Source organism: Magallana gigas, chromosome 7 (genome assembly GCF_963853765.1).
Source record: "Magallana gigas chromosome 7, xbMagGiga1.1, whole genome shotgun sequence".
Classification (NCBI taxonomy): Eukaryota; Metazoa; Mollusca; class Bivalvia; order Ostreida; family Ostreidae; genus Magallana; species Magallana gigas.
Window position 1 is genome coordinate 23,976,384 of NC_088859.1, and position 12,401 is coordinate 23,988,784.

General features: G+C 33.9%; 1 protein-coding gene across 1 annotated transcript; it reads left to right on the forward strand.

Annotated features, from left to right (window-relative positions):
• Positions 1 to 3,369: 3,369 nt before the first annotated feature.
• LOC117689237 (uncharacterized) lies at positions 3,370 to 7,617 on the forward strand. Its single transcript, XM_066066863.1, has 4 exons — positions 3,370 to 5,993; positions 6,302 to 6,481; positions 6,642 to 6,827; positions 6,984 to 7,617. The coding sequence occupies exon 1, from the start codon at positions 4,044 to 4,046 to the stop codon at positions 5,358 to 5,360; it is 1,317 nt and encodes a 438-aa protein (XP_065922935.1). The 5' UTR covers positions 3,370 to 4,043; the 3' UTR covers positions 5,361 to 5,993; positions 6,302 to 6,481; positions 6,642 to 6,827; positions 6,984 to 7,617.
• The last annotated feature ends 4,784 nt before the right edge of the window (positions 7,618 to 12,401 follow it).

Consider the following 12,401-nt stretch of genomic DNA (forward strand, 5'->3'; position numbering starts at 1 on the left):
AAAATTTGATTGTCATTTGTTGAGTTATAAGCGAGTTACAGAGCTTACAATTCTTTGCTATGTAAACAAAGCTTTTGTTTACATTTTGAATGTTGAAGTGAAAATTCCAGTTTTAGACCTCAAATGAATGTGTTAATCGTTAGTAACTGTTTATTTATGCTTAAAATGAATAAGAAGATAGACAAATCAGCTTGAAAAAGATTTTTTTACTGGTATATTGAACCTATGTAAACAAAAACAGGGCACGAGCCTTGTTGACGAAGAATTGTGAGTCCTGTATCTTGCTTAAAACTCATCGACTGGCACCTAAATTTCATTTGATCATTACAAATGCATTCCTAAAGCATTGTAAATAATAAAAACAGAAAAACAAAATTTCACCAAAATCGTGACGATGTCCCTTTAATAAATCTGTCTTAACAGATGTAATTAGTCGTTTTCTCCATCATTATTAGTCACTTACTCCTTTGGTATAATAATGCAACCCTATATCTTAGAAGACTGGTCCCGTAAAACAGACATACAAATAGATGATTCCAATAATACCCCCTTTCTTAAAATTCATCTAAGGGGGTATACATGTAACTAACCATTCATAGTGATAAACCAACATGGTCAATAAATGGTTAAAAAATCCACCAGATAGCGATTTATCGTAGTAACTTATAATCTTACCCTCAGTGACAATAAAAGACGGTACCTCCAGGCAACTTGGTTTTTGGGACATCAGAGAGGAAAACCTGACTTGACTTGTGTCCACCCCATCCTCAATTCCAGATATGGCCGACTGAGGAATCAACTGCAATATCTAATTTTTTTAAAAGAAATAAGGTATCATTTTTGGGTGTTTATCGGTATCAATGTATTACCTAGGCGTCCATGACAACCCCCCTTTTTGTAAAACATGATATAAATAGAACACATTTTACGATCTGTTGAGATGTGAGCTATACTTCATTAAAGTAAACGATATACACTAAAATATAACACAGAAGCGACATACAAGACTGTCTAGCCGATATTTATTTTAATGGGAAGCGACTCCATTTTGTATAAAATTCTAACATCCGGTGGGGATGTTAATACATTCGAGGTGTTTTTCCGAGCTTGTCGGAAAGGGCCGAGAAGTTGCGATTGTATCGGGATATAAATACGGGTTGGTCACGTGATCAAAGCCCATAAAGCCCGATGGACTACGTAATTGTTTATTAAGAGCTCTTTGGTGTCATCTCCAGTTTTGATGTATTACCTTATGATCCAATATTTAGCGATGTTCATAAGCCTATTTCCTTACGAACGTATGTTACAAATGCTGAAGACATTTAATGACTTGTCAGAACAAAAAGGGAAACAAATGTTAAAGTGACTAGGGGATTCAAAAAAGATATTTTACTTTTTGATAATGAAAAGTTATGTTGCATGTTGACATAATTATCTTGCATGTCAACATATTTATCTTGCATGTCGACATATTTGATAGAAAAATAACATGCACACAAGGGGCAGATATATGCCACCATACTAAATAGCAAGGAATGAATTAATTTTAGTTATTTGCCGTATGCCTCATATGGACACAACTGTGATCGGCTAAAGCCGATCACAAAAAAATTCAAAGGTTCTATTCACCTTGTAGCCAAGTTGTAGTTAACGGGCAAATGAATACTATAGTCTGTTCCAAGATATTTATGCAGCACATTTGGATGTCGTCGGTCCTGTAACACACCAAGCGGTGCAGACAGATTGAATACTGCGCGTTATCATTCAGTGCTTATATTCATATTCATACTATGCCAAAATATATTGATAGAAATGTGTAAGACGTCTTCATGTAGGTTAGAGTGGTGTTTTGTTTTAGTTCAAAATATTCTGTTTTGAGTGATTTCTGGTGATTTCTACGAAGAATATGTGACCAATGTCATTGTGATCAATCGTTGTTATAAGTTTGATATACAGCATACTAGCATTCTATGTAGCGTTAAAAACCTATATATTTTCTGTGATCTCAACCGAGATGAAGTCTGTGGAAGCAAAAAGAATAACAAGGGGGGTGATGCTGGGTCCCAATCTATGTTGAAAGGCGATACACTTATTTAATTTCAAATATAGAGAAAGAAAATTTGAACGGAACGAACCCCAGGGTTCTTTCGAAGCTGAAGCAAGGGCAAAAAAGTAAAGAAAACTTATACAAAATATAGAAAAAAAACTTATCATAAGGCCACACCAATTTGATTTCTTGGTCGCCGGATCCGCTCGCACGTTCCTTATGGCTTTTTAAAAAATAATATTAAAAAATAAATCCCGCTTCCGGAAATTTTCGTTCCGTTTTCCGCTCCATTTTTCGGTTTTTACTTTTATATTTTTTTATTTAGTCATGATTGCGCTTGAAATCAAAGCATTTTATACTGCGTGTGAAAGTCTCGATTTACATTGAACATTTCTTCGAAGTTTCGCGGTGGTTTACAAACGTTCAAGAGTTAAAAAAATGCCTGTACTTGTGGTCAGAATAAGTGATCAGGAAGGTACTGACTTATTGGCAAATACAGTCACCAACTTTTAGGGGGGTAAATTCTACGAGTTGTTTGAAAAGTGTGTGGAATCGAAAAACATTATCTTGTCTGTTGATTCGATTGTGGAAGTTCGTCTGCGTGAAGGACAAAATGCCCAATTCATCATCGCAGATAATGCTGATATGGACGTTTCAGAAGTAACCTCTACACTTAATTGTAAGTTTGTACAATTTATTATTGCACAGCAACTAGCATTAACCAGCTCCTCAGCATGTAAAGAACCTCACCCTGCTTCATGTAGTACTAGCACCAAAAACGCTTTTGCTTTACTAATGCATGGTAGCAAAAATATCATACTACCACCTAAACCAAAACCTGAAGATGGCAAAAAGTTAAATGGTCCCCAAAGACTTCAGTGTGATATAATAGACTGGATGGGTGGACACAAAGTTCTAGGGATACAGCTGACTTTGTTGTCAAGATCTTGAGAAATTCTCTATGGTATATAGATCATGCCCATGAAAAATTCAAGGAAAGTGGTTGTCCATTTCCTAACTGTTTCTGTACATTTCATGGATACAATGAATTTAAGAAATTGCACCACAGAATACCACAGACTTAATGAACTCTCGATGGATCTGACAAAAGCATTATCTTTTCCATCAATGTCCTTTTCTAGAAACAAGCAACTCTCCTCTGACATGGAATCACTTCTTGCCACCTTAAGCAGGTCTAGGCAACCTCCGTTTTTGGAGGATAGATTTTATCCTCCGTTTTTGGAGGATAGATGTATGCGCCCCCTGGTGGATCTTTTCAGATGAAGGGCAATTAACTCTGTTTTTACAAAGGGAGTTAACTATGAATAAAATATAATTATTATACTATAAAAATATCACCTTATTAAGCTATTAATAATTATAATTATTGATAATATTTAATAAATATTTAAGTTTAAATAATTGCAGGGCTGATTTTAAAGAAAAATATCTTATGTGAAGACTCTCACATTTTTTTTTCAATATTCTGGATAATTGATATCTATAAATGGTATCATTTTGATTAATAAAATTTAACAATGTCTTTTTGTGTGAAGGGATTTAATTTAAATGATACTTAATAACATGTGAATTAATTAGAATAAGAGCTACAAAGTTCCTAAGGTAAATGCAAACATTTACTTTGTACATGTACAATATAGCAGATCAAGATATCTATTATGTGTCTCTAAACGTGAATGAACTCATTAATGTTTTAATGAGTAATAAACATCACTATTTTGTGATTTTTATTAAATGAAACATGTAAATAGTCTATGTCATTTGTAAAACTGAACACAGGAAGTACACACTTTCAAAGCATATTGTGAAAATACTATACATAGAATTTCAAATCGCCGCATACAATCATTAGTTTATTCCCTTAACTTTAATTCCCATATGGTCTGGTGCTTGCATTTTCTCATTAAAGATATGCACGAAGCCTTTGAAATATACCCATGCTATCCTCCAAAAATGGAGGATAATTTCACCCACAATGCAAAGTGACTTTCCATATATGGTAAAAATCAGCAGCCATCTTGAAATTGAGCTATCCTCCAAAAACGGAGGTTGCCTAGACCTGTTAAGTCAATACAAAACAAGATTAGACAAAGACAATGCTCGTCATAAAAATTCACGCAAATCTTGTTCTCCTCCACGCTCACTTGAGTCGGACACATCCCTAAAGTATATACCAGGGAAACCTCAAAATGAAAATTGTTTAGATGATTCCAGCGTATACAAGACTCTAGAGGAAGATGTGAAATGTGTAGAAAGTTTTCAGTTCATAGATCTAGATAATTACACGCCTGAAAACAGACTAAAACGAAGGAAATACATTAATAGTTTGGAATTAGATGTGCCAGTGATGCTGTATAGAATGGCATTCGGTGGTTCTATTGGTACCTTGAACTTTATTTGGAAAGTACATGGAGATGACAGCAATGATCCAGAGGTTTCAACAAAAAATATCAAAATTGTTAACAAAATCAACAAATCACTTCCAAAGATTTCAACAAGGTCCATGAGAAAGCAGTTCATAAACCGCTATTTTAAGAATGTCAAGACTACGAAGTCTGTGCTGAGAAACATATTCTTTGATCTTACTGGCTGTGAACCTTCATGGGAATCTAGTGAACAAGCTGAAATTGATGAGCGTGTAGCATCTATATTACTTAATGGTGATGATCCCTCTCTTGTACTTCATTACAGATCTTTAAATGGAAAGGATATTGATTCCAAATACGGAGTTTTCTTTGAGGAAATGGGTAAATACTTTGATGAACAGTTAATGCCAGTTAATGAAAGGCGACATGGGGAAGAACTTTACTTACCTATGGCAATATCAATTGAAGATTTGAGGAATCAAGTTTCAAAGAGATTACCAAATGGCACACCAATTCCATGCAGTGAAACTGTTCGCTTACAGTTTCAACCAAACAGTACGTTTCAAAAGACTGCTTTAAAGTATTCTGGTAGATTTAATGTGAAATTTCGTGTGCAAACTCGACTTGCAAGAGTAAACCATGTTGACGCAAGGTATGTAGCAACCTCATTTAGATATCTGAAGGAGTTCTGCGTTAGTAATCGGGATGATGTTACACTAGTATGTTTAGATGACAAAGCAATTGTTCCCGTTGGGAAGCCAGGAATACCTATCAGTACTGGTGTTAGGGGGCATAATAAAGTGCTGACTCCTTCAGATGGTCCAAAACTAGTATGTACCGACCATGATTTTCACATAGCAGGTCTAGTGCCATCTGTAGCCTTTGTATCTATGATACCTCGAAACAGTAATGACAGTTTCTTTTAAGGAAATGTTTACATGACAACGAAGGATAAGGTCTTTCAGCCATCAACACCCCACCGTCATGCATCTGAACTTACCAAGATATTACGTGAACAGTATTCTGAAAACAGTGTTGATTTGAAGACTCCGATTCTTTGCTTGGTGACAGATGGTGGGCCAGACCACAGAGTGACATTTGAAACTGTCAAGTTATCCCTTGTTCAACTGTTTATTCAACTTGACCTTGACATGCTAGTTGCTCTAAGAACTGCACCAAACCACAGCTGGATGAATCCAGCAGAAAGGTGCATGTCAATTTTAAATTTAGCACTGCAACATGTTGCTCTTGCAAGAAAAGAAATGGAACCCACATATGAAAATGCTGTCAAACACAAATCTACACTTGGTGCTGTGCGTAACTTGGCTAACATTAAGACTGGTTTCAAAGATGCTTTTGCTGAATCTGTTGGGAGTGTCATTGAACTTGTTAACTCTCGTTTCAAGAGAATGAAACTGAAAGATGAACATTTAAAAGTATACACAGTCATTCCAGATGAAGAAATTCAAGCCTCTCTTGATGTTGTTGGTCAGGTCCTTAATTCCAATCTCACTGTTGACATGTCTACGGGAGATTTACGTAAGGTTAAGAACTTGCAGGTAAATAAGACCATGGTCAATTTACTGAACTCTTCAGGATTTATTTTGTACAGTATCATGTATTCACCATTGATAAAAAAATATAAAAATACATCATAAATAGTGTAATTATAGTAATATATTAAGAAAAATTTCAAAACCATTACCATGGAATTCTTTATAGTACTTTGATATTTGAAAAATAGCTATCAATGAGTAGAGAAAAAATCCATGGAGAAGTCTAACACTAATATCATCATATTATTTGCAACACAGTTATTATAGAGATAAATTATTATATACCAGTAACACCTGCATTATAATTTCAGACCTTCTTGGCAGACCATGGAAAGAGTAGTCACTACATGTTCCAGTTGAAAAAGTGCAATAACTGTGCCTATTGCACAGTTATTAACCCTCCAAGGCTTCCTGTTGCTGAATTCCAGAGTTTGCATTTTCTGCCTGACCCTGTTCCTGGAGGAGATGGCCATTATCAAACCTTTGAGGAGGTAGGCATAATTTTTCATTCAAAGGATTCCGAAACATATTAAGATCAGATAAAATGAAAAAGAACATTAAAAACGTTCATGTTAATAAGGCATTGAATTATTTTCATGTGCTTTGTTTATGGGTTATAATATATGATTCTAAAACTATTAAATTTATTAGGTGTATGGACAAGTAACAGGCGATACATACAGGCCGAGTGCTAAAGTACAGGATGATCCTGCCACTGCCAACGACAGGCGTAACCGAGATACATTTAAGACCCAAAAAGTTCGTGATGTTATTGTATGTGGAGAGTGCTCAAAACCAAGATGTGTCTACAGTGATAAAAAGCTTACCCGTGAACAAGTAAGTTATTAGTATTGTATGTTATTGGTGGCTTCACTGTCTCATTAAGCAAGCTTAAGAGGCCTTCAGTACCTGCAGTTTTTAACTACGCTAAATTTAAGTTGATATTAAAGTAGATTTGTGAAACTTTTTTTTCATGATGTCATGTTATTGTAGGAGGAACTGTTGCTGCGTTTAAAGGAGGATCATGTTTACACATGTGGAGACCCCATGGTAGCAGAGGATGTGGAAGATCCAGGCATGGTTGTTCGTGAGGCCATAAACTGCACAACAGAAGTGGAAACAAGTTATTTCTCAACCTCCTTAAAGCACTACTTACCTCCAGAATGTGTTCACTGCGGAAGTGTTGACAGTCTTTTATAATTAGATGATACAGACCCTTACATTTCTAGCTTATTTGAGCAATATTCTATTGTTAGACCCATATGCCAGATTTGTAAAAATAATGGCAAAGATGCAAGAACATGGGGAAAAAAATTTCTGCCTAAGAAGAGCAGAAGATAAACTGTTGAATGTTGTTCATGATGAAGTGAAATTGTAACAAATAGAACAGTGTGCATTCTTTGCTAACAATTTATTTCATTATTTTGTCCGAAGGTAAAAGCTGTTCATATTGTATACATGTGCCCAAAATAGATAATTTGCACCATTATTGTTAATATATAATTCCAGTTTTGACTAATAGGGTGTGAGACATTGCACAGTGGTTTTAGTACAGTGAAATAATGATTTTTACATGTATTTCAAAGAAAATAATGATATTTTAAAATAAAATGTAATCGCTCGCCTCTATTTTTTTTATGTCGCTCCTAAATTTTCAAATTTCAGTATTTTAATTTTAAAATTATTAAATCGCTCGCTCGCCCCAATATTTTTTTGACTAAAATCCGAAGACCAAGAAATCAATTTGGTGTGGCCTAATGATAAAGTATTTGTGAGGCAATATCTACATTACTATTCCTCCCTCTCACCTCCCACCCCCATGGATTAATTCTTCTTCTTTTTTTAAATATAACTAAATTTTATGTACTAGTTCAGTACATGTTTGATGTTTAAGGTGCCTCACTACACCTTGAAATATTTTCTCAAATCAGCGGAAAAATGCTTGATTATGATAGAAAGCATGATGCATAAGAAGTATATATGTGAAATTGGCGAAAAAATGTGCAATTTTAGATAAAAAATGATATTTTCAAAAATTTCATTCAGTAAACATAAACAAAAGCCCCATGTGGATTCGAACTCATGACCTGCGGTTCACAAGCCTGATACTTTAACCACTGAGCTATGACGATATACATCAGAATCGACTGATACAAACAGTTTAACAAAACATTTAAATCGCCATCTTGTGACGTAGTGTCTTAAAAGTATAAGTCTCGGTGTAGTGAAGTACCTTAAGGCCAGAGAGTTTTTGGATTGACTATTTTTATTTCTCTATTTATAGCTCGTTCACAGAGCTGAATGAATATATATATGGTTTTAGCCTAAAATGACCCCCTTAAATGAACATTGTCAATTTACTATAATTCTTTGTTTTATTTGAACAAAATACATTTGAAGTTTTTTTTCATAATTTTCATTTTGATTTTAGTGCCCAAAATTCAAAACTATGATATTCATAAAGTTTGCCTTTTCCCGCCATGTTCGCATTTTTATCATAAAACGGCTTGTTTTGAAGCAGTTTTTCTTTAAGGAAACATTGAGCGACTGCTTGAACAAACAAAATATTTTCACCAAAGATGTATATTTCCAGTACTTATAATTGACAAAAAATTCGTTCTTGTTCAAAGAGTCGCTCTATATTTTTTATTCGAAAAAAGATAAGAAAAATGTCAATTTTTGACTGATTTTGATTGAGTTATAAAAATAGCGTCACTTCTGGCGTCATATACTGCCAGTGAGTGCATATAAATCAAATAAATAGGTGAAAAACATTTTATATAAAATAACACAACAAATTAATGTACCTGAATCACTTTAAAATTAGCGAATTATGGGGGCCAAATTTGACTTATATCATGTATAGTTCTTTCTAAAATTGAATAAGACTTTTCTATTCTGAGAGAGCAAATATGGGAAAACAAAATTGAAAAAAAAACAATATATCACATTTGATTCAATACAATATATATCCCTATAATGATATCATACCGATTACTGGAAGATTATTCACGTGATCCCCTTTTCGTGTTTTAACAAAATACTCTAGCTGGTTTACAATTTTGGGATTTCTTCGTAGAACTTCAAGGCATTTTCTTTTATAGAGTGGGTCTGTGCTCCATATTTTTCTCATAGTCTAATTAAGGTCTGTTGGAAAACAAACCGATTTCAATCAAGAAAAACGTGGAGAGATGACCCACTATACTAAAAAATTATCATTTGGTATCCCAACAATTGAACGTTTTGAAAAAATAATACAAGTCCGGTAGTTTGTGGCCTTAGTCACACATAATATTTAAAAAGCCCACTTTGTTATGTCTGAAATGGCTCAGTGGTTAGAGTACCTGGCATAAGCTAACCTTATATATCTAGGGTTTTAATGTTACGGGTTCGATACCACAAAAATTTCCGACAATATTTTTTTTCTTATTTTTTGTTAAATATATTAAAAACTGACTATAGCTAGAAATTTTTATTTTGCAAAGTTGTATTATAATATATTTGAATAGATTTAATTGGGGAAAAATAAACTCAAAAGTGTATTTCACTTCTAAACCGAATGGGCATTTGCGCCATCTTATTCCCCCATCTTCTTTATGCTGCGATGGTAAAATTTTGATTTTTCTAATCACTATGTCTAGTTTTCTTCATATCATGATTAGACACATTATCAATTTTTGAAAAATCTAGCAGCGCTTCATCACTTCAACTTTGTTTCATATGAATCGATTGATATTGACTTTGATGAAAATCAACATGAATTTTTTTAGAAAATATATGGCAAAATTAATAGCAGAGGGATATTACACCTTAAAGCTTGGTTATGTAAATGTCAATAATACGTTGTGTCAATGTATCTATTTCGTATATGTCCGATATCATATGCAATGTCAACCCGTGCATGCACGAATCAAAGTGTAGTGTAATTTACACTGTCAATGAATCCATCCAGCGACCACAAAATCAAAAGATCTCCGTGTTACCACTTTCATTGGATGTCTTAAATATATATGGCTATATACATGATTGCATTAGAAAGGTCACTTATTGAAATTTTTCTTTTATTTTCAGAACGAAGACCATGTTAGCTCTATTTTCAATGTCGTTTTGTGTGCAAATCTCACCCCCTATCTTTTTGTAGGAACTTGTCCAGCCTGCAATGCATGTATGACCAAGTATGCCTACTCCTGTATATATTTGTTTGATTTATTAGGCTACTAAATCGAGAGCAAGTTGCACCAACGGTTATTGTACATGTACAGTTTTTAAGTGTCAAAACGTAATGTATCTTGTCGCACACTTCGCTTTTGTTTCAGACGGAAATTAATCCCCCACGCTTCAGGCTTCATCCTACCCCAAGGGATTGTGATTTGAACAAACCAGAATCAACACTACCTTGGAATCTTTCCATACAAGTTTCAGCTTTTCTGGTCAATTGGTTGTTTAAGTCAGTCTTATTATGAGAAGACTTGTTAAAATGCCAACAAATCCATGGTCCTGACATAATCATATATGTATATGTATTAAATGTGTTTAGATAAGTATCTATATATTTAATGCAATCAAAATCAAGATTAGTCAATTTATAATCTTGACCATCAAAAGGGAGATCACAACAAAATAAAATAAAGGCCATCTGCTAGGATACCAGTAAACATGTTACGAAGTTTTTTGGCAAGAAAATCCTATCGATATGCACGTTTTACCACTGCCATTGGTAAGTTAATGGTATGGAGACTGTTGTTTCTGTCATCATGACCATGTTAAATTAACTTTAATCTTGCCCATCAAGAGAGCAGCCCCGTCGGTGTGTTCCCCGAACGGCTACTCGCCAATTAGGCAATTAGACAATTATGGGGCCCTATTAAATATTAATTGTTATATTTACCTGGATTGTTCAAGAGTTGATCATTTATTATTACCTTCATCGTGTGTTGGATTTATTTTATTTTATTGCAAAAAGTTTAGAGGAATAGACACGATTTCTTAAACTAAGATAGTCCTTTCCTTGTTAAGTACATTATATGTTTTTAATATACTTATTGACTTATTAATCTAACATTATATTTTACATACATATACATGTACAAAAAAGGTAGATGCTTACTCCGAAATTTCCCTGCAAGCTAACATGCAAACAAATTCTTATAAGAAAGATTATGAAATTATTTAATTGAAAAACTTGAGAGAAAATCAGGGATATCACTTTTGATTTTGTTCATAACGAAATTTAATCTATCTTTTATTAACATGATGAAAAATATCAAAATAAAAAAAAAATTGCCTTTGTTTCAAATCTTAATGTCATAGATATGAATGCATTATATTCCCTTTAAAAGATATTTTTTGACATTAATTTACAAGATCTATTTATGGATTTGTTATTCTTGTATATCTTAACCTTTTTCTGAATTTCATTTGCAATGACAATAATAAACTGAAAACTGATATTTAGGGGATATCTGGGGGATTCCAGACACAGTTATTAGTCAATTCAATTTACATGTACAAATTTTTTAAAGAAAAATTGACTAGCTAGACAGTAATGGGTTTTTTTCTGTACAGATGTCAAATTAGGACAAATTTTTACCTATTATTTTATTAACCAACAAAACAAAAAACTCTCACAGAGAAGGGTATTGAAAAATATTTCCGGACAAAATGATAATTTCGGACAGTTTTAGACGGATATGTACATGTATAAGAAAACGGAGCAGAATTCCGTTAGCAGTTTCAAATAAGCCGTACTTATCATGTAAAGTTGGTTTTCGGTGCTCAAAATAATTATGCATCTATGCCATATGTATATAGGAATACGCTGCTGTTACCGAAGGAATGCAACTTTAGATTTTCCTTTTCCTTATTAACAAATTGATTGCCTCCCCTTCAGTAACTAATTACTTCCCTTTCGTGTATATAAATCATGCATTTCAATCGCCCTTTATCCATAAATCAACTGCAAGGTTTGTGCATTATGTGTTCAGAAATTTTTAAAACATTATTCAAATCCCAAACCCACTCTCCTATACTGTTTTTTATTTAATATGACAATGTGATTATTCATTGATTTATATTGCAGACTATGTACCATTAATCATACCACCTGGCACAGCTGAAAACCTAGAAGCATATCGAGCGGCTCTTCCCTTTAACATGTTAAATGCCCAGTGGTTCTTGTTGAAAAATTTGGCCTTGACCGCTGCACCTCCCTTGGCCAAGGTCATACATGCTGAAATTGTACATGAGTTTAACTTTGACCTTGAGTCTTGCACCTCACAGGAACAAGGTCACATTGCTGTTATTTGTTCAACTTACAGTTGTTGTTGTTTGAAACTTTGGCCCTGACTGCTGCACCTCCCAGGGTCAAGGTCACATTGTAGATTGATTTGAGAGAGAGAGAGAGAGAGAGAG